We start from the raw sequence: 26,877 nt of genomic DNA on the forward strand, positions 1-26,877 counted from the left end.
TACAGTAGTACTGTAGCTTTGGTCTGCAGTAAAAGATGGTCTATTGTCTAAAAAAGGCGGGACAAACAGCATTTGTATGTACAGTATAATAGTTAATTTATTTGAATTAACAATGTAATGTAGTTCGTTTATTACCAGCATTGCTACTAACCCGCCTCTCAAAATAACTTCGAATCTATTACGACTTATAAAATCACCCACGCCATTTTTTCCACAATTATATAGGCCTATACTTCAGAATTGTAAATTAATCTGTCTCGAACATTAAACAAAAATCGCAAATAATTTATTGAAATAGATTCAACAATAATTTACATTCTGCTCTTTCAATTCAACTTTAATTATCTCCCAACACTGTATTATAATTAAAACCAAGTAAATAATTGGAATTAGCAGAATATGCGTTTGTTTATTACCAAAAGTGTTACCAACCAATCTCTCAAAATATAGTCAATAGGCGTTGCAATACATTTGTTGTTGTTGAAATAGCAACATATAATATCAATAACATTGTTGATGTTTGGATGTAAAATTGATTTGATTTCTAATCTGCATTTAACACACAATCGATAAATACAAAACGAAAAATACAAACATAAAGGGTTTAGACAGCGATGTATATTTTTCATTTCTCACAAAAAAATGTTGGTTGTAAAAAACACCAATCTTTTAAAATTACGATTTAACGACAACATCCTTTTTCTCTAAAAACTGTGCAAATAATTCGTATGGCTAGGCTAAGTGATGACGCCTTTTTTAGTTACACAATATGTTTATAAATATTTTAACAAAGAATTAAGATATTTATCACAGATCTGAAACATTTCAATTATTGTCTCGGCACAAATACAAAAAAAGTACTTGAAAAGAAATGCTTTCTTTATTCTGTGTATAGTAATCGCCTAAACTGTGAATGTCTTAACAACTATCTATATTGAGAATATAAATTTGCATTTCTATAATTTGCAAGTTTATTTTCTTTCAACAGTGAACAGGAACGCCATCAAAGTATGTTAAAAAAAAACAACAAAAAACATCACAATTTATATCTATCTATAGCAAGTAAATAAGAGAAAGCAGAAAACACATCAAATATGTGAAGTTAGAAGATAGGCCTACTATTCTAAAATACAAAAAAAAACACCACTTACAAATAAAATAATTATATTTAATCATTGCTGGGTATCTATGCAACCATACTCTAAAATTGATTTGTAAATGTACATAAAATGCTGTATAGTTAAATGTTTCAATTGATGTATACACAAACAAAAATCTACAGCACTGTTAATGCAAAAGCTTGTCAAGAAAACCATTATATTTGTTTTAATATTAAAAGACACAAAATGTATAGTATTTTAAGCAAGAATAATTTAACTTCATACAACCCCAAAGAACACAATCTGTAAAATTTCTACTATCCTATAAAAAAAAATAAAAAAAGAATCTCACACGTTATTCAATTTAAAATTCTTTCAAAACAACCCCATTATTAAAATTAATAAATGCTAATAGTTATTTCATTTCCTTAAAAAAAAAAAAATTAAAAATCTTGTAAATATTCATTTATATTTAAATTCATCTGGTTGTTGTGGTGAATTGTATTGAAGCATAACAAGAATATCAATTATTAAAACTAGTCAATCATAAACATTAACAATATCAACACTTGGCACCATAAAAATACTACAATTACTTCAAAATATTATATTTATAGTTTGCCTTAAAGAGAAGGTGATACATCAACTTAATACCATTTAGCGTTTATTCAAATTCAAATCTAGAACAGCTCTAGAGTCCAAGAATCACAGAAATGAGCTCAAAAGCAATACAAGTACTTCTACACTTGAAGTAGATATAGGGAAAAAGTTTGTTTTACCCGCACAAACTTTTAGATCATATGCCTTGTCCAGTCTAAGTATTTGGTCAATCTAGGCCAAGATAAAATATTTCTATTGCAGCATTATTAATAAAAAGCTCTAGAATTTTATTACAATTTACTACACAAGGACTAGAACATTCTTGGCTTATGACAACATACTATGTTGGACAACAACTGCTATTACTGCATTTCTTGTTGGTTAGTTTGATAGCCTCCCCCTGTGTTTTGATAGTAGGTACCTGCTGTTGTTGTATAGTTATGCTGTGGAGCTTGGTATGGATTGCGATTTGTAGTTTGACTTCGCACTTGTTGACCTTCTACCCCAGTGTAAGCTACGTACGTATTATGTTGATGTTGACTAACCCACGGTTGAGAGGTGTAAACAATTGATGTGGGTGTGGAGAAGGACTCCCAATATCCTGGTTGAGTCTTACCAATATCACTACCTCCAGCCACAGACATCGCTTGGAACCCATGTAGATTTTGTGGCGAGCCAGACAGTGCAGACATCTCCCTAAATGGCTCATTAAAACTTTGTACATTCGCTAAAGTGGAACGAGGAGGAGTTGAAGGGAATAGGTAGGTATCTTGTCTTGAGTAGGCCGTTGCATCTTGACGTAAGCCTTGGAATTGAGGTAGATCGTAAACTGTCTGTTGAAAGGAGGTTTGTTGAGCTTGTTGCTGCTGGGTTTGGCTACTCTGTGGAGATGCTGGTGGAGTGGGTTCACGTGGTAACCAAAGCGAGGAAGAGTTTTGTGATTGATTTGTCTGACCTAAATCCTGTTGCCAAGCTGCAACTCTAAATTGAAATAAAGTATTAAATTAGATTCAAGTGAAAGAAAATACAATTGGATTGATAAAATTGAATTGATTGATACAATAAAGTGATTTACGTCTTTGTAATGAATGTTAATAAAGCTCAACACCCAACTTTCACAAATCAAATGCTATCTTTAAATGTGAAAGTAACGTCAGTACTGCATTAAGAGCAGCACTAGTAGCTAAATTTCATATGTGCTTTAAGGTTTAGAGAATTTGTTGAGGGTGATTAATCATTCTTGGTTTGGTTACACATTTTGTGGTGGAAGGTCAAAAGGTCATGGTGAAATTATACAGTGCCGTGGGTACAATGTCATTCTTTAAAATAATTAGCCATAGCCATGTCCGAGCTTAAAACTTTTAGGCTTGTGTATTAAGGCTACTGAATATTATGCATAGTAGATTTAATTGTAAAATCAAACGCTAAACAATCAAGCAATTGCTATACATAACGCAAAATGTATCCAAAAGAAATATACAACTTGTTTTAAGATAATTATTGATGGAACAAGGATTACATTCAAGATTCAAGACATTTTATTGGTCCACTTAATAGTTAAAAACAACAGGATTAAAATGTTTAAATACTCCAAGTAAAGATTGATGTCTGTGGTTTTGAGAAAAGCAGTGTTCAGTCTCTTAAAAGAAAAAATGCATGCTGCTAAATACCAGTAATCCCTGGTGCTAAACTACTTTTGGAGAAAAATAAAGCAAATTGATTGTGTTAAAACCTTGAAGTCTGAGGCTGCTGATGAAGTCTTTCAATCCCTCCAGGTGCCCTGTTATCATTTGCAGGTTCTCCCCATGGTACCGATGACTGTCTAGTGTTACTCTGCCACAGGTTCGTGCCAGTTCTGTTGGGTTGTTCAGTTATGTTTGATGTATCATATGAAATACCAGCAGCCTGTTGTTGGTAAGCACTTGGTGATACAGTATTTCCACCACTGCTTCTTTGCGGACTTTGTGGTGGAGTTTGCGGAGAGCCAATTCCAGGATGGTTTCCAGTCGGAATACGGACAGGTTGACTTTGGAGGTTGGAATTGGTATACACTTGAGATTGTCTAGAATAAAAACACATAACATTTTTAATACTATTTAATAAAATGTAAAATACACAAATAATTGGAATTCTACTATAGGTCTTCAGGAATCAGAAGAGGCAGACAAAGAAAACAATAGGTAGACAACATCATCAAATGGACTGGAAAATCATCCTCAGAAAGAGATGCTGGAACATAACCAAGATTTCGAAGAGAATCTACGACCACAATATGGGTTTAATATAGCTGGATTAACATTAATCAAATAATAGTAATTGTACAATGTTATAACTTACATTGTATTGTTCCAACGTTGATCAGTTGAGTGGCCACCCCATTGCTGTGGACTGGACTGTTTAGGCATTTCCCATTGCAAACCTGCCTGATGTTGTTGCTGTTGTTGAGCTTGTTGTTGAGGTTGCTGTTGTTGCTGGTGCTGATGTGAAAATGTTTGTTGTTGCTGCTGCTGCTGTTGCTGCTGCTGCTGAGAGTTCCACTGCTGAATATTAAACTGTAGTTGTAACTGTTGTTGTTGGGTTAATTGAGATACATCAGTTCTTGCCTGTTCCTGGCGTGACTGTGACTGAAATCCTCTTTGCTCCAAACTGCTGGTTTCATTTTGTACACCAGTAACTTGATCTTTCTGGAATGCTGCTGAAATGTGCTGCTGCTGTTGCTGCTGCTGTAATAATGCATTTTGCTGCTGATGTTGTGCCATTTGCTGCTGTTGGAAATTACTAATAAAGGAAAGCTGAAGTTGTGTTAAGCCCTGTTGCTGTTTCTTTTGTTGTTGGTGGTGATGCTGCTGCTGCTGCTGTTGTTGCTGTTGGGGTTTTCTTGGCAATGCTGATCTTGGTGGGCTCTGATTCACAGGTTTTGAAGACTTGGGTTGCTGATCAACCTTTGGCAGCATTTTGCTTGCCCAGTACGGCTTCACTTTAGCCTCTTCAGACATGGTATTAGTTGCTTTTAGTTTTGCAGAATCATTAGTAGATTTATGCTGGTCTTCAATCTCTTTAGATAACTGAGAAATCATTTTTAAAAACTGCTGTTTTTCCTCAGGGGTTTGACCTTTGTGTGTAGATGCTGGTGGTTGCTGTTGGAACACACCACTCTTTTGGGGTCGGGGACCCCTAAGATTACCGGGTTGGCCAGGATAATTTGGTCTCCCTTTGATATCCTGATTTGGATTCTGCATTCGAGGCACTCCCTGTGAAGAAATATTTCTGATAAAGGGAATGTTTTGGTTCTTAGTGCGAGAGAAACCATGTCTTGGGCCAGATGTTGCATGCTGGTGAATAAGAGGCTGGACAGCAGCTGCTGGTTTTTTGTATGTTCCTTGTTTACCATCTAATTTCCCTCCAACATGCTCACTACCAAGACCTTTTGGCCCTCCCATAGCCCACTGCCCTTCAAGCGGTTTCATTTCCTGTGGCGCTTTTCCAAGGACAGGGAATGTTGGCGACGCTTGGGCAACCTTAGCTTTGTCTGGCATGTTCTTAGATTTTGCCGGAGACATCTGCGGTTTTGTTTCGATCTTCTTTGGTATTGTAGGTTTCTCATCTGGCTTTGTCTTGTGTTCTTGTTTGTGTTCCTTCCAACATTCACCAATAGTTTGCCTCGATTGTTGATACTGATGAGGAACATTGTGTGTTATTTGCACAGTAAGCTGTCTTGGATCTCCTGGTTTGTTGCTCTTGTTACCATTTCCAGGTAATGAAACTGACCTTTGATAATTTTTCAAATGTTGATAATCTCTTCGGTTCATATCTGCCTGTCGTTGATCTGTATTGTATAAAAACAATATAATAAATTTGTTTAACAGCAGATACTACTAGCAAATTAGAAATAATTTAAGTCAGTTTCTTAGATGACAAATTGCCAATGAGCTAAACAATGTACAAATGTTGTGTAATGTTGACTTAAGCATGTCAGTCCGAATGCCTCCACATGCGCAAACAAACATGACTTAACTAGTTTCCTAGGTCATAACAAATCAAAAGCATAGGTCAAGCATTACTTTTGTCAACAAATCGCTGTTTAGTTAATGAAATGTTAATGATTTGCACTAAATACCAAACATTGTCTGATTTTACTGATAGCTATAAGTAGCTAAGTATCTATTACTTTTTTTAAATTTTTTTAATTCGGAGCATCCCGATTTTGGGTTTTTTTTGGCATTCGAAATCAAGATAGTTGGCAGTAATGCACTGCTCAACTTAGTAAGGAATACTCTTTCTTATTTAACAACTAAAACATGAAAAAGTAAAATGAGGTAAACAAGTAGATACAAGGCAACAGGCATGGCAGAATTAGCAAGGAAAGAAGACCCTGTTGAGCTTGACTCTAGTCGGACCTTGTGAAGAGACATGATATGCCTTGGCTGTGGTTTAAGTAATATCGATATGGCTATTTTTTTTATATAACTATAACATACCTGGATTTGATCGACTGAATTCCTGATGTCTATACCTCTCAATATCCTGGTTACCTTGACGTTGAATAAAGTCCTGTTGTCTATAACGCTCGTCTTGGTTACCTGTCCTCTGATTGGGTGTCTTTCTATCACGTTTACGTGGACAGTCCTTCACAAAATGTCCAACACGTCCGCACAAACGACACAAACGATCGTCAGGTGGTCCACAGCCATCAGTTAGTATATCCCCATTGAAAAATATGGTCTAAAATGAAATGAACTTACATAACTATTGGCAGCATAATATTAGGAATTCATAACTATCAAACCAGTAAAAGCACCTTATTTATTTTATTCTTTATTTAAAACATATTTACAGGATGAAAACATGGTATATATGTAGCACCTGTTTTACATATGGTCCTGTTTTTAGAAATAATAGGTTAAAAAACACACATAAAAACACTTTAATACTTGCTAATAAAACTGTAAAAATCACAATAGAAAGAAAAAATGTACATTGTTATAAAAGGAGGGATACATAAATTGTAATTGTTCAAAACATTTTTTGTTCCTTTTTAAAGAAAAAAATAAATGCAAGAATATCCCACTATGGTGCTTTTTAAACAATCGCCATGTCTAAAAAGATTAGATAAACAAGCTGCCTGATTAAAAAAAACCTACAGTCAATCATTATTAAACAGGGATACTTACAAAGTCTTGGTTAAAAACATGCTGTTGTGGAAGATCAAAAGGTGTGCCAAAGTGTTCTCTAGCCTTCTGGAATACCAGCATAATGAAAGAGTTCACTACATAAAATAAGAATGATAAATTAATAATAATTATTAATATGTAGGACCACTATCTCCATAAAGCGTGCCACACCAACACTCAAAGCATACAAACATTAAGCTCTGTCTACACTATCAACATGTGACAAAAACATGTGATGTGCCCATATATTAACATATCACTTCCATATTTAAGCATATCACTACCATATTTGGTACCACATTTTCTGTCACAAAAGGTTTGAAAATGTAGACAGAGCTTTAAAATCAATACAGTTAACTCTAACAATACCGGACTCTCTGAAAACCGGAAACTCTCCCAATACAAGACTATTTTCCAAACAGTCACAAATTCATTTTTACCATTAAAAAAACATTCCGGATAACAACCAGACTTTCTGGAAAACCAGATATATTTGGCTAGCCCAATTAACCCTCTTAGTGCCACGGGCGGCGTTAGAAACCATATGGGACATGCGTTGAAAACCCCTAGTCGGCGATACACACCAAACGTACCTTCTGTGTTTGAGGGCGATAATCACTAACTTCTGCTTGTCTGAGGATTCTGGGATAGCTTTTATTCGATCAAGCGTAAAATCTTCTTTCGAAAAATGTCAACGAAAAAATTTTCGCTATAGGAAAATCTTTTGGAAATATCAATTAAAAACTAACTAATTAATCAAAATCATGTTGTTTGTTGATTACACATTCTCCGTATCTAGTCACACAACCGGAAATACTGACTCCTTTGTTGAAAAATGTGCAACGCGAGACGGATTGTTTGTAGGCCCATGCAGCACGTTGTCAGAATTTACTCGCCTGAGTAACTTGCTTATAGTGGGCATGCTCAGACTAACGATGGTGATAGGATGGTTTGATTGGGCCTAGGCTAAGATTATACGATGGCGGTTTATTTGAATAAAATAACTCGTATCTAATTCTCCTATTATTACTTTTGTTCAAGTAAATATACATTTATAGGTATGTATTATAAATATTTGTTTGTTGGGGTTTTCTAAATATCATTTTATTATCGTTTTTATACGAATTTTTAAAGCAATTTCTTGGAAATTTTAATTAAAAATTAGAATTTTTTTTTAATTCATACATTTCATAAATAAAAATAAATCATACAAATATACATTATACATCATTTTACAGGAAATTTAATAAGGAATATTTGTTTTTAGAAACATTTTTTCATACATTTATGATAAAATGATGAAATTACTGTTTGAAAAATTTCAACTCCCTGGAGTATTACAAAAATGCTGTTCTGAAAAGAATACGGTTGAGGGGAAATGGCTCTCTCTCGGGAATTTGGTACTAAGAGGGTTAAGGTGTCGGGTATTGGGAGAGTTGGCTGTATTTATATACTTATCAACATTAAATAGCTATCATGAATCATAAAATTTGCACCCAACTTCCACATACAAATAAGTCTGGTTGGGATACAGTACTTTCTACTATCAGTTTTTGATGTAAGATGTTTGAAAGAAAAAAACACCCAATTGATAATAAAAATATTTAAAATTATAATTTTAAAATTTATATTTTGTGACAAAAATAACGGTAAAGTTTGATTTAATTGTCATCAAATTCAGTTTAATTAATTCAGTCCGTTGGAAAATGATACTTGTCCTTCTTGGAATTTATGCTATCATATTAAGGAGAAATTGTCGATTTAAAGATGCATTGTCCCCAAAAAATATGAAAAATAAAGATTTATAAAATCAGACTTTGAATAGGCCATTAACAAAGATAATCATGTTTTAACATAGAAAATAAAATAATGTTTTCACAGTTTAAATTCAACTGGCAGCCAATTTGACATTTTTTTTTGCTTTAAATTAAAGTTTTTTCAGGTAAATAATTTTCTTTTTTGATCCAATTTTTGGTCAAATACTTTTCCAGGGGGACATTTACATTTAGTGTATTGTTTATAAAACACATATAAATACCATACGTTCTAAGAACTGTGTGAAAGTTGGCATTTTGTACACACCAAAGTAGATAAAACTAAATAAAACATACTTTTCCTTGACACTCCTCCTCCAAGGTTATGATCTAAATCAAAAGGATCCTCTATAGCAATTGAGCGTGATGACCACAGCTTCTCAAACTTGGTTAGCAGTTTGAATTGACGAATGCTCACCACATATCTTCTGAAATCAAATTCTTCAGTGTAGAAACGAAGCAGACCTAACCACAGCTCACCAACGGAGCACTTGTTCTTTCCATAGTCTTTCCACACAGATTTCTGTAGATTCAAGTCAAAAAATATATAACCATAATTATGTATGGTTAGTAAAATGTTCAAGATTTCCATTTTCATAACATTAACAATTTACTCAAAAAATTTCATCTGGTTTCAAATGGATAAAAATGTGGAAAAAAAGTGGAAAAAAATACTGTAGGGACAAAAACTAGAAGCGCTCGCCATTCACAATCTAAAATTCTACACAAATCAGCTATCACAGATTTTGAAAATACAAAAATATTAGAAAAAGAACAGCACCAGGGATGTCACCAAAATCGCATTTCATAATAAGGTCGGAAAAAATGCATTACAATGTTTTTTTGTGAGGTAACAAGGTGTGCACAATTAAATTAATGAGTCAATTTTGACTGACGGAGGACCAAGTTGTAAATTACTCAGAAGCATAGGCCAACTAAAAATAAAACGTCCAGTCGATCCAGAAACGATGCCGACAACAAAAGATCGTTAACATTCTAAATGTAGTATCGGAACGTCGATCGCGCACACAGACTTAGATTTTTTTTTTTGGGCTCATATGGCAGGTCTGGAAACGCGAGGAAGATCGTGTACCTAGATTTTTTGTCACATGACATGAAACGTGATACTCTCTACTCTAAATTAACTGTTCCCACCACCTCACGTAGCACATGTTTTTTTTCACTCAAAATTAATTATGGTCGGGGTTAGCTACAGAATACTAGGGCCATTTTCATTACACAGTAACATGTCGTAATAATTGAATAGGCCTATGTTAAATCTTAACATGGAATATATTGATTTTGCACATATTTTTTTATGTTTACGTCGGCATATTTATAATTCGCTAAGCCAAGGTAGGATTAAATAATTTAGTGTAAGCCTAGGCCGCCGAAATGGCAGTCGGCGTCATGAAAATGGCGGTCGGAAATTCCGAGTGGTGGACGGGGCCGTCCATCCCCGACCACCGTGGTGACATCCCTGAACACTACTACACTACTATCAAGAAAAATAAAAGAAGCCATATGGATAAAAAAACGAATATGAACATCAACAGAGACCAGGGAGGACATGAACTGAGCCATATCTACGATGATATAATAAAAAGGGACACCCGAGCATCCAAAGGGGGACACCAGCAGAAAGCTGAACATCAGACGAGAGATGGCGCTATTCACCGAACCATGACGAATGACGGAAAATCATGTCAACATCATTTGCGTGACCAAGGCTACTGAAAATAGCTGAAATGTAGCAAGTAAGTACTTGGAAACTGGTTTAACAAAATAGATAACATTTATTTTTAAAAATTAACAATTTAGATTCCAAAATTATTATATTATAAGCTAAACAATAACAGACTTTTAAACACATTTAGGAATAATGATTTGTTTTCCGAATGTGGTACACACAGTCTGTGGCTGTTAAGCTAAAACAACCCTACCATGGGTCTGTGGATATCAGTGGCTGGATCTCAAAAGAAATACAAATAAAATCAGCAAAAAGCTAAACAAAATGATAAAGTGAAACAGCCAGAAAAAATTATTTTCAGCTTTCATCAGTGCAACTGAGAATATAATGCATAAATCGCTGCCCGAGTGAGTCAAAGGTCAGAAATGGCATTTCCTGTCATTTTTGACTAAAATGTCCCATTGGACTGAATATAAAGGTATACCTTCTGATCAATTTGAAATCAAAATTACCTGTGAACAGTGGTTTTCAAGATATAGGGACATATTAGTGACCTTTCACCACATTTTCAAAATGTGTAACCAAGCCAAAAATGATTGTTTGACTACCCTAAACCAATTTCTCTGGACCTCAAAGTGTATACGGAAGTTAATCTAGCTATTAGAGTAATACATAAATATATATTATTATAATTCCAAAGCCAAATTATTGTAAAAAAAAAAATCAGTGGCAGGATCTCAATACAAAATAAAATAAGCAAAAAACTAAATGAACTAAAACAGCCAGAATGAGAAGAGATGTCAAACTTTCGGAAGAGATGTAAAGCTTTTGGAATAATGCTAATCCTTGGTCAGATATTAGGACTGTAAATTGTAGAGACCACTTACCAAATTCTTAATATCACTATAGTACCAAACATTCCTTTCATCAATAATCTTAACCTGTCGTTCACCCTTTGAATGTAACTATAAAATATACAAACTAAATATTATTTGATTAAAAATACAATTTAAAGTATTTAATACACATTGTTTTATTCCAAATTTTTGATTCAGCAGTTTTTATGAATTCAGAAAAAAAACGAGATAAAAATTAATTTATTTAATATTGTAAAAGAAAGGCCACTATTTTTAAAGAAATCAGGCTTGAAAAATAATATACTTGCATGACTGAGGGTGGGTGTGGTGGGCTTTAGATCCTTAATGCTATTGTAGATATAGAGGAACAGAATTCTTGCTTAAGTGATCAAATGGCAGTGATGGTTTAATGATTATTTAACAAGAAATTGATCAATCAAAGAAAAGATCATCATCAATGTCCTTTTATTTCAGGTAGCAAGGTCCTGTTACTAATACTACTCACTATAACTATTTTTCTAGTATCATTGAAGAAAAAGCTTACCTCCTGTAGTACAGGTATGAGAGGGGGCTTGCACTGCTGTAGGTAGAACAACACCATTAAAGTGTATGCATACGATGATAGACTACCTCTGGATGCATCTCCAATCATACATTTCTGAAAAAAATGCGATAATAATACTAAGTTACATACATAATTCAAGAAATGAAATATACAGTCATGTTTTATTTCATTGCTTTCAAAAAGTTATTACTTTGAAACAAGGACTTTGAATGCTGTTTTGTTGGCAATATTTTATCACCTTGGTTACAATTTTTACCATTAATAATTAATAGTTATTTGTATGTTAACCATCACATATTGAAAAGAAAACACATTTATGTCATTTTGAGCAATTCATTTATCCATAGATCAAAGGCTTGTAACATAGCATTTACCTTGGCAAAAGCTTTAATGGTGAATCCAAGTTGTTTAACTCTGGGATCAATGTCACTGTATGCCTTGATCATCAGTGTATTATGCTGTGCAAGCGTATTATACAGACTAATGTCACCTTCCAGCTGGCTGTGACGATGAACAAACTTCACAATAGGAACTTTGGCAGTTGTTATTGCAAAGATGTTGTAGAGGTCACGTTTCTTCCTTAGGATATTTCCAAGATCCTCAATAATACATGGCACATTTAGTGTCTAAAAGAAAACATATATGCTGCTAATTCAAGTGGATTAGAAATATAGTACCGCCCAGAAAACCAAATCTCACGCTAAACTGCATGGTTTTTTTTATGATTTGTGCTCAGATAGCACAGATCTTAAAATATGCATCCTCATATATGCATATTATGTGGGTTGGTGGAATAATAAATAAAAAATCTGCTTTCTATCTAGAACAAAAATAAAATAATGTTGATGGAGCCTTACAGAAGCATCTTCATGTGTATTCATGGTCATGCAGACATCCAGATCACTCCCTTGAAACCCAAAACCATTCCTCGATGACCCAAACAATGTTAGTTTTGCCTCTATTTAACAAAATTCAATACAAAAAATTAAGAAAGGATTGGTTTATTGAAACCAAAGAATACATAACTAAATACAAAATACTGAAAATATATTTACTTAACCAACTAATAGTTTTAAATGAAATATAAGTAAATGACAATTTCTAGGAAAATGAGAATTTGGAATTCCACAAAATAATGATTATAGGCACAATAAAAATTTCCTATCAGACATCTAACTTTTCCTTGACCTGAGGGAGTTTGCTTACAATTACAAATTATACATATTTATATATATACCTGGATAGTTCCTCCTAATATGCGATTGTAAAGCATTAACGATGTTGTCGCGGGATTTATGCTCTCCCTCTTTCAATTCAAATTGAACTACAAGAGAAAAAAATTAAATCAGATAATTTAGATTGCATGCTTTTCTATGTACAAAAAAGCATAAGGTTAAATTATACATTATGTATTTCAATTCATTTAAACTGGAAACAATGGGAATGAAGTTCCTTCCACACCTTGAACATAGTGAAAAGATGACTTGTTCTTATATTTTGAACATGTGTATTCACATAGACAGGACAAATGGCTTAAAATCCAATTCGAAAAGATGGAGCAGACATAATTTAAACTCTTGCCACAAAAAACTAATAGTTAAAAAGTAAAACTATTATATAATTAATAGTGAGAGTGTATGGCGCAGTGTGTTAAACGTTGGATTACTGACTGTGAGTTTGAATCCAACACACATCTTTCTTCCCCACCTAGGCGTATAAGTGGATAACAACTTTGCGCTGATTACTAGCTGCATAATGGAAGTATGTTTCCATACGTGTTTGACTGGGGTATAATGTGACGTGCTTAGAAGCATTGTGCAATAAGCGCTATATAATCACGAATAATATTATAACAAAATTTTATAAATGTTCACATCAATGACACTTACGCGGTATCTGAGTGCATAACGAATCAATTCGCTTCATAAACGACTTGTTCATACGAGGCAAGGTTTTCAAGTTTGGAAGATCATCATCAGGACAATTCTAGATTAAAAAATATAATATAATTTAAGCTGAATACAAATTTCATCTCAAATAATGGCTAAATATTTTAGAGCTACATTGATTTGTCTATACAAAACCAGTAAAAATAGTTTAAAGCTTGGTTTACACTATTAAACTACTTCGACAAAAAAGACACAGGCACATCACATTTTTTTGTCACATAAACTTTGATAGTGTAGACAGAGCTTAATGATTTTTAAGTCAAATGCAAAATCCTATTTTAAAGGCCGATTTATAAAGTTTTCAATTTCAATTAAGTCATACTAAATATCGTAAGTGAAAATACCTTGATTGAATGACTGTGCTTGTTACAGTGTGAGCAATACACCTGCACTTTTTCACCATTTGTAAGTTTTGCTACATCAAATGAAAACTCTAAAGGTTGTCTATCTGTTGACTCTTTTGTAGCATTTTTGACATGATTGTCAATTTCATCTGATTGTTTGAAAGAAGCCTCTTGTCTCTCATCTGGAGTAGTGCCTCCTTCTGCTTTCCTTCTGGCTGCCTCTTCTGCTTCATAAATTTTAACAGCTCTTTCTATAATCTCACGTCCAAACTGCTTTATCTCTTCAGGTACGTCGTCTTTTGCAGACATGTTTGCACCTTTTGGTAACGCTGTCTTATCAGACATACTTGTTTCAGGTTTAGATGCTGCCTTTTCAGACATACTTGTTTCAGGTTTAGATGCTGCCTTTTCAGACATACTTGTTTCAGGTTTAGATGCTGCCTTTTCAGACATACTTGTTTCAGGTTTAGATGCTGCCTTTTCAGACATACTTGTTTCAGGTTTAGATGCTGCCTTTTCAGACATACTTGTTTCAGGTTTAGATGCTGCCTTTTCAGACATACTTGTTTCAGGTTTAGATGCTGTCTTTTCAGACATACTTGTTTCAGGTTTAGATGTCAGTAAGTCTTTTACTGCTTGTTCCTCTATTGCAGATGTTTTTGTTTTCGACTCCTTTGGTTCGCCATATTGAGGTGTTGCAAAATACAGAAAAGCCGACTTGAATCTGTCCATGACATATTTAAAGATGGACGGCGATGCCAGGCTTTTTGCTACATTCCGTTTGCCTGTATTGTATGGATCTGGCAAAAAACGAAAATATGTTCACTCTTTATATAACAACATATTATATACTGCATATATTCATGTTAAGTTCTCTATAATAGCGTTTTCTATCTGCTTACTCTACACTCTCTTCATCACGTATTGCCTGTCTTTTATTTATTTATTTATTCAGGTATATAAAAAACATTACAAAAAGCAGAACAAGTCTGAAATTATTGTAGTACATATTATAAATCGCTCCTTAAAAAAAGATAATATTTATACTGCAAACATCAAAAAGTTATTTAAAACAGTACTCTCATTATCCTTGATAAAGAAATAGTATTGTTCGACATGAATATGAAAATGTTTATTTCTTAAATAATTGAGAATGGCCTACTTTACCCACATAAATTGTTGTAGGTTGTTTGTTTGGATAATAAATTTGTACTAATATAATACCAGTAAAAATTATTGTATCGTAATTTCAGTCATGCTTCGTCATATTCGCGTTAGACAATTTACGACATTAGGAGGATAAAAATTACGGATAAAAGTCTAATTTTTCTTGTTACATACTAGATTTTGCTAATGCAACATCAAGAAATGATCTCTACAATATATTCTGAATCCACTGTATATAAGTGAGGGTGATTTTTGACTGGACCATTACCTTCTATTGCAAGACGTTTTTTGGATATTCGCATCTCCTCTCTTGTGATTGACTCTGACTTTCTTATAGAAATAACCTCCTCTTCGATAGGATACTCAATACTATAGAACTTTAGCATTCCAAGCCATAATTCTCCTAAACTTTGGGTATTTATTGTCTTGAAAGTGTCAAACTACACAGAAACAATAATAAAATATCAATACTGCCCCCCAAAAACAATAGACTTTGAATAGGTTATTGTATAGTTTATTTTTAAGTTATAAAAAAATAAATAAAATAATGACAAATGATAAAATGACAAAATAAATGGTTAAATGCAACCAAAAACCCATTGACTACAAGTCATTTTTACTATGTTTGCTTTAAATTTACAGTATTTTAAGGTAAATAATTTTTTTTAGAATCCAATAACTATTATGGAAAATGGCATATTCAACAAACAAAAATCTTTAAGTACTGTATGGTTTAAAAAATGTGTATATAAAACCATATCGAATGACCGGATGTTTAACATTACAGTTAATTATAATTGTAAAACAATGGAACCAATAAATAAATGTATGTGCTAATTTTAAGTTTTTAAGTAAAATTGCAACCATTGCGACTATTTTATATCTATTTACATTGGTTACTGATATAACTGGGTGGCCGGCAAACGGAATACAGTAGAACCTTCATTTTACATACGGGAGCAAAAGGCATACGTAAAACATAGGAATTTAGTAAAATCCAGGTAAACCTTAAATTGGCCCCCAAATACATAGATTCGTAGCTAAAAAGGCTGTCGTGTTTACCTACTATACTTTACTCATGCAGTGGTCACTAGCTTAGCCTAGAGTAATCTAGGCCTAGCTGTGAGGCCCGACTAGAAAAGTATATGCAGGCTGTGCAATGTTTAAATAAAAAAATTAATGTTATTGTATTTTCTATCAATAAAAACAATCGTCGGTAATGCATGTGTGTGGCTTGTTCCGCAGCCTTGGCTTTGTAGTTTGTTGTTAAATTGCGCCCTCAATGTAAGAAAGTAACACTATTTACTAAAAATTATGACATCACCGGTCATTTTATGCGTACGTAAAATCCAGGGAACGTAAAACACAGGTTCTACTGTCTTAGGTCGCAGAAAAAGAAATGTGCCGAATAATTGGGGGCAAAAATTAGGTTAAATAAAATGAAAAGAGTTGATAATTGTAAAACTATTGTAAAGTAGCTTTGCATCTGGGAGCTAAATTAAAACAGCCTGTTGGTACAGTACTCACTGCTTCTTTGGGCTCAAATCTAGACATATCCCTATCAGCACAAGTGAAGTATAATGCGATTGAGGTATTGTTTTAAATAGTAACACAAAGGGGTTTTAATCAGACTCACCTCATTAAGAAAGGGAAGTACAGGGTTGTCCAGTTGTTGCAAGTAAAAGATTGTCATGAGGGTAAATGAGTACGACGGTATACTGCCATCACTCTGGACATCTATATTGCAGAGACGGGCTAGTTTACGAAAACTGATTGCAAGTGGTTTGACACGACTGTCAAACTCACTATACTTTAACAGTAGTTTGTTGGTATTGTATGCATGCTCATTCATAATGCTGATCTTACCAGTAAAGCCACTGAAATAAAGCAAATGTAAAGTGGTTACCAGTATTTATTTAATGGTTTTTTTCCAAATACAAACTGTTTTCAAAATAGAAGAGTAAACTCAATGTCACAAACACTCAGAAACTAAATATTGACACAAAAAATAAAATACAAGTTAACTTAACAAGATTTTTAATGTTGATTAGTGTACTTGAAAGAGTCTTTATCATCGAATTCATTAAAATTCATCCAAATCGTTGTGACTGAACCCATTAGTAAAGTCAACAAACTTATATGTTTGTAACTTTACATGTTGGCCTTTTTGCTTATCATCAGCATGGCATGAAATAAAAAAAAAAAAAAAAAAGCATGGCATTTTTTGGAGTCTTATAAATTATGGTCTAAATGCTTGTTATGTGGTACTTTCAAGGATATTTTTAAACTACAAAGCCACTCCAAAAGTGCATATTTCCACCTACTGTAAAATTCTCCTACATATTAAGATTTCTCACAGATTTCCTTATCTTATCAAATTAATTATTACATTTTCAGTATATCACCGGGCCGTTTAGAATTAATGTTCTTTGCCTGTTGTGTTTATATATATAAAAAGTAATCTCACAGCACTTTAAAAATACAAATCTATTCGAAACAAGAGTTTTTTAAAGAAGAGACTTAAAATTGCATTTAAGGACTTTACCCGTGATGAACATCGTAGATAGAGTATTATTAGGAATCAGAGAATGTATGTTGTAAAAAAACTATACGCAATATCACCAACAATTAAAAGATTAATATTACATTTAAAAATAAATAAAAAGACGAAATGAATCGACAGAGGCCATTTAAAGTTCAATACGTCGTTCATTGGTTAATCAAAAGAAACTTAGAGACTTTCATCACATCAAATACAAATCAATCCTTATCTTACCTATTTCTTATACTATTAAGCGTATTACTACATTTGACTTTAAACTTCTAAAATGTTGAAATAGGGCCTAGGCCTAGCTACAAAAGGTTTGCATTTGCACGACGGTATGATGCACACTGCAGATATCTTACTAACTATTATAATCTTTAAACTTAGGGTCACTCAACTATGGCATGCAATTTATGCAAAAAAAAATACAATAGGAATAGGATTTAATACATGCTAGTGTTACATGCGTTGGTGCACTATGCAAACTGATTTTCATCATTTAAATATGTCCTATTACAACTGCCACCTTTTCGTTTAGCATTCAAAAATCCAATGCTTTTGGTACAATTGTTTCTTTCATGACAATTTTAAATAACATGAGGTCCGGTAAGTCTATCCATTTGGTTTATTATTATTATTTAAATTATGCAAAAAATAGCGCTACATGTTAGTGGTTGAGCATTTAAAAGCAGATCTTTTCGATGGTTTTCGCATATTGATTCAAACCTTCATAATGGCCACGAAGAAATCAACAAGCAAGCTAATCGTTGTTGAGCAATTCACCGAGCGAAAAAAAAGAGACTCGGAAAGCGGATACATTATGGGGATGCTCAGTGAAAGCATAATTGAAGATGACAAAGGACAAATCATCCCATGCTACATAAATGGAAATCTAGAGAGCGACGTGGCTAAAAAAGCACTTGCTTTAGCGGTGGGAGACCGGTTTATAGCCACAAATGTAAATAGAGGAGGAGACAATCTCCGCCTCTCCAGTACTTCAAAAGTAAACTATCATTCCTTTTCTAAATAATTTAAACATCTTATGTGAAAAATAAGTCGTATAAAAACATTACACGCAAAATCATTTATTTTTTAAGTCATTTTACTTATAATTTTAAAATATAAATCCAATTTTACAATTTGTTTTTGTATTTTGATTTTCAGATATTTACGAAAGTTACTAGTTGCTGTTGACAATGAAGCAATAGAGAAGTTCAAAAAACCAGATTTTGTATCCATGGCGGAAGCCAAAGGTCTCCCGGTAAAGAGAAGACTAAGTTTAAATGGAGAAGTTACAGAAGTAATTTTTTTTTCATCGTACCAACCATGATTAATATGTCAATTATGTTTATGTATGTTATCTGGTGATTTTGAAGTTCCTTGCTAATAACCAAAAGTTTGTTCATTTGTTTTCCTTTTTATTTAGCTTGGAGAATTTGTTTCAACAACAAAATATAAAAGAAAAAGTATTACACTCGAGTTTGATGATGTAAATATGGATATTGTACTGTGGGGGCAAGTTGCCGAGGAAGCAAACGAACTAGTAATTGGGGAAAATGTTTCGATAACTGCCCTAATAAAAGAAAGTAATCGGTTGGTTTCAACGCTTTCGAGCAAAATTGAAGTAAATATGAATTTAATATATTAATATACTACGTTCATGCATATTAGTGTGACAATGGAAAATGATTAGTACACATTTTTGTCCTTGGTAAAACATGACAATTGTACTTTGGCGGGTACATTGTATTAATGAAAAGTCGGAGTACATTCTCTTTTTAAATTGTATTTTTCAGGTGTCGGAATCTAAAGAAAAAGTAGGAATTGTTATTGGTATTGATGATTCCAATGGGTATGTAAATTTCAGACCACTGCTGCTCAGAGATTATACAATATTAACTATTCCATAGTTATCGTCAATTGTTTATACGTTTTTTTTTCTTTTAAGATACCCAATTGACATTGTGCTTGAAAGTGGAGAAACCATTCTTGTACCAGAAGAAGTCAACTTTGATGTTGAAGCAGAATTACCTATAACGATTAAATTTACAGTATCAAAAGAAAAAGTGACATCGATCTCTATTGTCGATGAATAGATGAATACATTTAAAAAAAGAAAAATGTTTAGTTGTGTTTTTTTATTTTATTTTAAATTGTCTATAACCCATTTCAAAATGGATAATTGCTAAAGCGTAAAAAGGTATTCAATGTTTTATTTTTGTACCGTGTATTAATAAAAGGTAAATTTAACATTTTTTTAAATAAAAAATAAATAATGAATTATCTAAATCAAGGAATTCTCAATATTCGAACATAAGTAAAAAACCAAATAACAATAAACATAAGGTTTGCCGTTTTCCGTCACCTGTTATTATTATATTGCATATTAATAACATTCTTTAAATTGTTATCATCAAACAAACAATAACATTTTCAAAAAGGAAAACAATAGGCCTAATGTAAAGTTTATCTTTTTATGAAACTTGAAAGTTTGCACTTTCATAATATGTCACTGTTCAACATTTGTGAAGATTTCATGACAGTAAGGGTTAGGGTTCTTTTGCATAGATTGTGCTTTTCAAACTTCTGTTATGAACGTAAACATTTAGACATTTAACTGAAGTTCTGCAGCGAAGCTTTTGGACGCTGTCAGAGCCACATAGCGTAAGTTACACGCGATTTTCTGAAATAACTGATCATAACTTCGAAACAAATAAATATTTGTTAACGTAATTTTCAGCCACGTTTGCTTCACATCAATTAACTTTTTTTATCGCTACCGAAGTTTGTAACTTTAGAACGTGCGCGCGTAAACGGCGTTTAAAATTTCAAAATGCTTGAAATTTTGATCATCAAAACAGTTTAAATCTAGTTATTCTTCTTCTTTTTCTTTCTGTACACTTTTTGTGTAACAAATATCTCAATTTTTAAACTTAAAAAGATAAAAGTTGTTTACCTTTTTGGTTCTGTGAAATCTATACATGGAAACTTGGACTCAAAATCTGGTTTTACACTTGAAAACAATGTACCTGAAAGATGAAAAAAGTGAATAAATATCCAATTATAATCATTTCACTTATTTATTAAATAAAACGTATGGTTATTTGTTATTCATTTTACTTCAAGAAATATTATTCTTCATGACGTTACTAGTTTTTTATATTGCCATTAAAAAAAATAGTAGTAGATATAATTCAGCAGACCCTTACTAGGGTTTTAATTAGTTTATCTTAAATATTGAATAAAGACAAAAATGTTTACCATTATCATTCATAACCGAAGCTGCATCTACGAAGCCTTTAGCAGCCTTGTGTTCTTCCTTACTATCAGCAGGCAAGATAAGCTCGATGTTAAGATCACAATTTTTGAAACCAATTCCACTCAGTGAAGAGCCAAACAAACGCAAATCAAAACCTGTAACATAAATACAGTGTAGTACAGTAATGGCAGACAATGCAGGAATTATAGTCACAGCTGACTCTCTCCCTAAACCAGACATTATTTAAAACAAATAATGAATCTTTTGTATTTGTGCAATGGTACAACACATTTTATTTAGTGAAATATGAAATTATTTGTATCATCACACTCATTACTTGCATACTATATCACATATGCACCTTTCTTTTACGCAAAAGGAGTATTGAACATTTTGACTAATATTAAAGGTGTTAATTAGGATTTTATGAAAAAGGTTAAATTCAAATACAATTGATCAGAAAAAGCCAGAAAGCAAGCAATTATCATACCTGGCATCTTTTGCTGAAATTCTGTTTTCATTTTTTCAACAGTTTCTCTTCTAGTTTTCATGTCATCTTTAGATAAGGCATCCTTTTCAACAACAGTTCGTAAAAGTTCACTGAGGACGTCTAAATGAGCAGTCTCGGGTTTTGTCACTTTTCTTATGGCTTCATCAACTTTTATACTCTAAAGTTAAAATAAATAATATTGTTTAAGTTATCAATTGTATAAAAACATCAAGGCTACAAATCATGAAACTAAATAAACAAATGAAACGAAGAAAAAATAAAAATAAATTCTAACCTTGAATGCTTTAATATGTTTCTGATCATTGACATGCTTGTTACAGGCGCTGATGTGATCACAATGATATTGACAAATTCGACAAAAGAACTTCGCATTCGGAAACTTAAGATTTTTCTAAAGCAAATTGAAAATGTTAATTATAGCTTAAAGTATGGTGTTAAGATTAAAATTGTGAAACGAATAAAAATATATAATGTACAGTACTGTAAAACCTGCATGTTTAAATTATTCACATCTATCTATATATTTAAAAGGCAAACACAAAAAGTGTGTCCTCTATGCTAGCCACGGTACAACATCCAATTGGTGTGAATTTTGCAGTCAACATCAATCTTGCAATGGAGATGGTCATGGGCTACACCAAAAGCGTGTAAACCAAATATTTACTGAATATGACTTATTAAATATTTAAAAAATTTCCTCTGGATCAAAAGGCTATCAAATGTGGAATTTCCAGAGGGCGTAATTCAAGACTATAAAAACATTCAATACAGTACTTATAATAAGCATTTAGCCTATCAGACGTACTGTTGAACTTTCTTTCAATTCTTTGTATCAATGGACTTGGAAAATGAGACTTCAATTGCAACTCTTGCATATAAGTTTATATACATTTGATGACAAGTTTTCTCGGTGTCGTTGAAATCTGTTAGTCAGTGGGGCTCACACCCGTCGAAGACGGGTACTACAGTAACGCTAGTTTGATATAAATGTACAGTAGGCCTACAGGGGTATGTGCATTTATTGAATAAAGGCTCAGAAATGTAGGTGATGAAGTCTAGTCAACTTGGACATGACTTTATACTATCTGTTCAATAAAAAATGAAAGAGTGTTGACTTTACACTTACCTTCTTCAGTTTGAACACATAGTCTTTTTCTAGGTTTTTTTCTACTTTGCTTAGGGGTGCTTGAGACTCTGCTGCAGTGTTAGATTTGTTTTGATCAACTTGGCGAGTTAACTCATTAGGTTTGCCATTCTCTTTAGCAGGGGTCCTATTCACTTTTTTTTTCTCTTCTTTCTTGGACACTTTCTTTTGTTTCTCTTTATCAGGTTTTTTTCCCTCCGTCTCCTTTGCAATTTCTGGTATTGTTTCGGTTTCCTCAGGTTTTGATGGAGTAGTACCTCTTGGTATTTGACTTTTTCTTTCATTTTCATCACTTATATTCTCTTCAGTTACTTCCTTCTTATCATCTACTTTAATACCACCTTTCACATCCATATTCCCACTGGTATCTTCTTTCTCAACCATGGTGTTCTTTTCCTCACCTAAATTATCTTCATTGATTGGAGCAATACAGATTTCTTTAGGTTCTGTCAGCTTTGATGGTTCCTTAGTAGTAGTTTCGTCATTGCTTTCACATTTGTTATTTACAACAGTATTATCAGTGACCTTTTGATCAGCTTCAATTTGTGGGTGCGAGTTCTTCACCTGTTTATCATCTACTTGGTTCATTTCACTTTCACCTTTATCCTTTTGATAGTCATTCACATTCTCTTTCTTCCCCTCTTCCAATAGATTCTGGTTTTCCTCTTCACCTTTTGCTTCAATGATTTCTTCTTCTGCATTTTCTTTCTCATCATCTTTGCATAATTTTGATTCTTCATGTAAATCATCTACTTGGTTCATTTCACTTTCACCTTCATCCTTTTGATAGTCATTCACATTCTCTTTCTTCCCCTCTTCCAATAGATTCTGGTTTTCCTCTTCACATTTTGCTTCAATGATTTCTTCTTCTGCATTTTCTTTCTTATCATCTTTGCATAATTTTGATTCTTCATGTAAATCATCTACTTGGTTCATTTCACTTTCACCTTCATCCTTTTGATAGTCATTCACATTCTCTTTCTTCCCCTCTTCCAATAGATTCTGGTTTTCCTCTTCACATTTTGCTTCAATGATTTCTTCTTCTGCATTTTCTTTCTTATCATCTTTGCATAATTTTGATTCTTCATGTAAATCATCTACTTGGTTCATTTCACTTTCACCTTCATCCTTTTGATAGTCATTCACATTCTCTTTCTTCCCCTCTTCCAATAGATTCTGGTTTTCCTCTTCACCTTTTGCTTCAATGATTTCTTCTTCTGCATTTTCTTTCTTATCATCTTTGCATAATTTTGATTCTTCATGTAAATCATCCATCATTTTACTCTCTTCTTCTGTTTTTACTTCTTCTGTTTTCACTTCTTCTGCTTTCACTTCACCATTATTCTTCTCCTCTCTTATCAATTTAGCATCACCTACATCTTTCCTATCATCCATGGCCACATCGTCCATAGAAACAGTCTCTTTGTTATCATTATCATCTGACACCAAATGTGCAGTATCACCTCCTGGCGATTCCATAGTTAAACCATAAACTGCAATTTAAACAAGATTTATTTAGTGGTGGTAACATATTGTTGTTTTGTATTCTTAATTAACTGCAATAACACATTATTGAACCATAGGAGGTCAGTCCCGTGATTATGCAATTACCGATTTAGGGAGGTAAGTTACAGTAATACATTTTGGACCGCACATCCAGTCAATCGATAAACAATGGCAACAAAAGATCCTTTAAAAAAAAGTAAAACTTCATTCTAAATATAGTATCAAATCATTCAATCGATCGCATAATGGGTTGCCGACAAAAGGCCGTAAATGAATACATACCTAGATTTTTTCATTAAATGCAATACAGTACTCTGTTGATCAAATGTTTTTTTTGTTCTACAGTGTAATAGTAGTCAACCACAGCCAATAAACTTTAGATATTTATACTTTTCTCTAGTTTAAACAAATCATCACCGACTAGAGGACACTTTAAACTTTAGAAGATTAAATCTCGGATAGATGTTAGGAAATACTCTTTTGCATGCAGGGTAATTGATTCTAGGAATAGTCTCTCGTTTGAGGTGGTTAATGCTGCAACATTGAATTTTTTTTTCTTCCTAGGTCTAAATGATTATTGAACCAACATTACTTGCAAATTTTTTTTTACACATTTCATTCTTTTTCCAACAATCATTTTTTCCAATATAATTATAATTTTCCATAAAACATACACAACAATTATCATTGGATCCTGCCAGCAAACACCTTGTATAATATAGAAAGGATATAGAAGGGATATGACCGGTTGGGCCTCCGACAAATTGAGCCGCCGGTAATTTCAATGTCTTTTACGACATTTCGCGTAGTGATTAGAGTGGTGTCCTAGTAGTAGTACATAAGTTCATGGTCTGGTTTATTGTGTCATGAAAATAAATAATAGTACATAAGTTCATGGTCTTTAGGTTTTTTGTGTCATGAAAATAAATAATATATAATTACTTACTACAATACAATTTTGTTGGTTTGAACCGCCATAACAACACAGCAAAGGAAAGTAGTCATGTTTAATAATTTAATTGTTTTTAATCTTTTAAAGCTCAGGTACAGGCATGAATTTTAAATGTAATATCTGGTTAATTGTACATAAATCAAATATTTGTAACAGAAATCAAGACGAAAAAACATGAATTTTCCTTAATATGGTCAAATACAAAATTGGGCAAAATTCTGCCATAAAAACCAGGAAGACTTTTTTTTAGTAGTTAGGTAGTTAACCTAATGTAATAAGATGTCTGGTGACTCCCTAGAAGGTGAAAAAAGATGGTGGATATACGGCGGATAATTTTTGCTATTGCATGAAAATAAAAATCTGAAGTTGAATAAAAATACCAGAAATGTAAAATTCAAGTTATATTACCTATATTTAGTCATCTGATAACATTTTTTACCACACCGTTTAGTTTTCATAGCTTTTTAAAATGCCTCTCTATTTACAAAATGTGTGTACAAAAGAATAGAGATTTTACTGTGTAATTTGAACTATCCCCCCCACTGATAAGAAAGTGCTTATTTTTAACAAGCTCGTGTAACACAAATAAAATCCAAAAAATTATGAAACATAGGGGAAACTATAGATCGATAATTATTGGAATGTATGATCAATAGACATTTTTTGCCTGCACCTAGCCTTTAAGGTAAAAATGCAGTGCACTCCATAATATTTTTCTCGCGTACCTCGCCTACCACGTAAAATCATGTTGTCTCTCAGGAGGACCTTTTTACTATTAAAGACTAATAGAGTATTGTATTGATATTCTTCGAATGAGGTTTAATTATTACTTTTTATTTACTATCTTATATTTTATTTACTACACAAAATATTTTACTAAAAAACGGTGATTTTATGTAATTATTTTACCAAAAAATGGAGTAGGCCTAGTTCATACAACTGCCGCCTGAGGGGGGCAACATGTCTACGTCATTTTTGGCTAAGAACGATAATTTTCAGTGATGTTTTAGGCCTTTTATATTTTGGAGTCTACAAGTCAGATTTTCATAATTTCTTTAATTGTAATATTTAATAATATACTAAAAACCGTAATATATAAACTTTTGAATATACATCGTTATCCCTAAGGGATGGCCTAATCCGATATAGAATAGGGCATGCATCATTCAAGATTAAAATTTAAGAAACAAGCAAGAACTTTAGTTAGAGAAGAGAGAATGATACCGAGTGAATTAGGCTAGTAGAAAATTATGGATCACCCAAACAATAACATGCTGGAAGATCGTCCTAATAATAATATCAAAAGTATCTCGCTTTCTATACGCTAGGCCTAGCTGCTTTATAGCTATATTCCGCAATAAATCATCGACGCCATTGGTTGGAGTTTATGCCGTGCGTGTATACCACCACTGACCAGAGCCTAAACTGCTGCCTGGAAAAAATCACCATCCCAGAAAATGACTTTAAACCTTATTTAAAAATATATAAATAAATGTTATGCCACCTTAAATAATTTGCTCACAACTATCTGCCTAATATGATACGATATATCATGTATTACCAACCTTGATAATTTAATTTTAAGTCATTAAATACTAGGGAAATCCATAAAACTTACCCTTTCCTAGCCTGCTTGCTGCTGCTGCTTTAGCAAGAATCAAACCGCCCTCATCAGTTAAGAGAAGTTGGTATCATAATGACCT

The 26,877-nt window shown here is 32.9% G+C and overlaps 1 protein-coding gene across 1 annotated transcript; it reads right to left on the reverse strand.

The window, feature by feature from the left end:
- Positions 1 to 596: 596 nt before the first annotated feature.
- LOC144845306 (uncharacterized) lies at positions 597 to 26,857 on the reverse strand. Its single transcript, XM_078702524.1, has 21 exons — positions 26,793 to 26,857; positions 22,699 to 24,209; positions 21,847 to 21,963; positions 21,552 to 21,729; positions 21,064 to 21,216; positions 20,759 to 20,831; positions 16,894 to 17,134; positions 15,526 to 15,697; positions 14,091 to 14,890; positions 13,687 to 13,783; positions 13,035 to 13,121; positions 12,655 to 12,755; positions 12,172 to 12,423; positions 11,777 to 11,890; positions 11,263 to 11,340; positions 8,983 to 9,208; positions 6,872 to 6,966; positions 6,179 to 6,422; positions 4,038 to 5,526; positions 3,433 to 3,762; positions 597 to 2,681 (listed from the first exon to the last, which is right to left on the reverse strand). The coding sequence occupies exons 2-21, from the start codon at positions 24,193 to 24,195 to the stop codon at positions 2,063 to 2,065; spliced, it is 6,963 nt and encodes a 2,320-aa protein (XP_078558650.1). The 5' UTR covers positions 24,196 to 24,209; positions 26,793 to 26,857; the 3' UTR covers positions 597 to 2,062.
- Between the last annotated feature and the right edge of the window lie 20 nt (positions 26,858 to 26,877).

Source organism: Antedon bifida, chromosome 6 (assembly GCF_963402885.1).
Source record: "Antedon bifida chromosome 6, ecAntBifi1.1, whole genome shotgun sequence".
Taxonomy (NCBI): Eukaryota; Metazoa; Echinodermata; class Crinoidea; order Comatulida; family Antedonidae; genus Antedon; species Antedon bifida.

Coding starts and splice junctions, on each gene's coding strand:
- LOC144845306 (XM_078702524.1), bottom strand. CDS start 24,195: ATGGAATCGCCAGGAGGTGATACTGCACATTTGGTGTCAGATGATAAT. Junction 11,341..11,776: donor TCATACCTGTACTACAGGAG/GTAAGCTTTTTC, acceptor TATATTTTATAG/TTACATTCAAAGGGTGAACG. Junction 9,209..11,262: donor ATAGTGATATTAAGAATTTG/GTAAGTGGTCTC, acceptor TTGAATCTACAG/AAATCTGTGTGGAAAGACTA.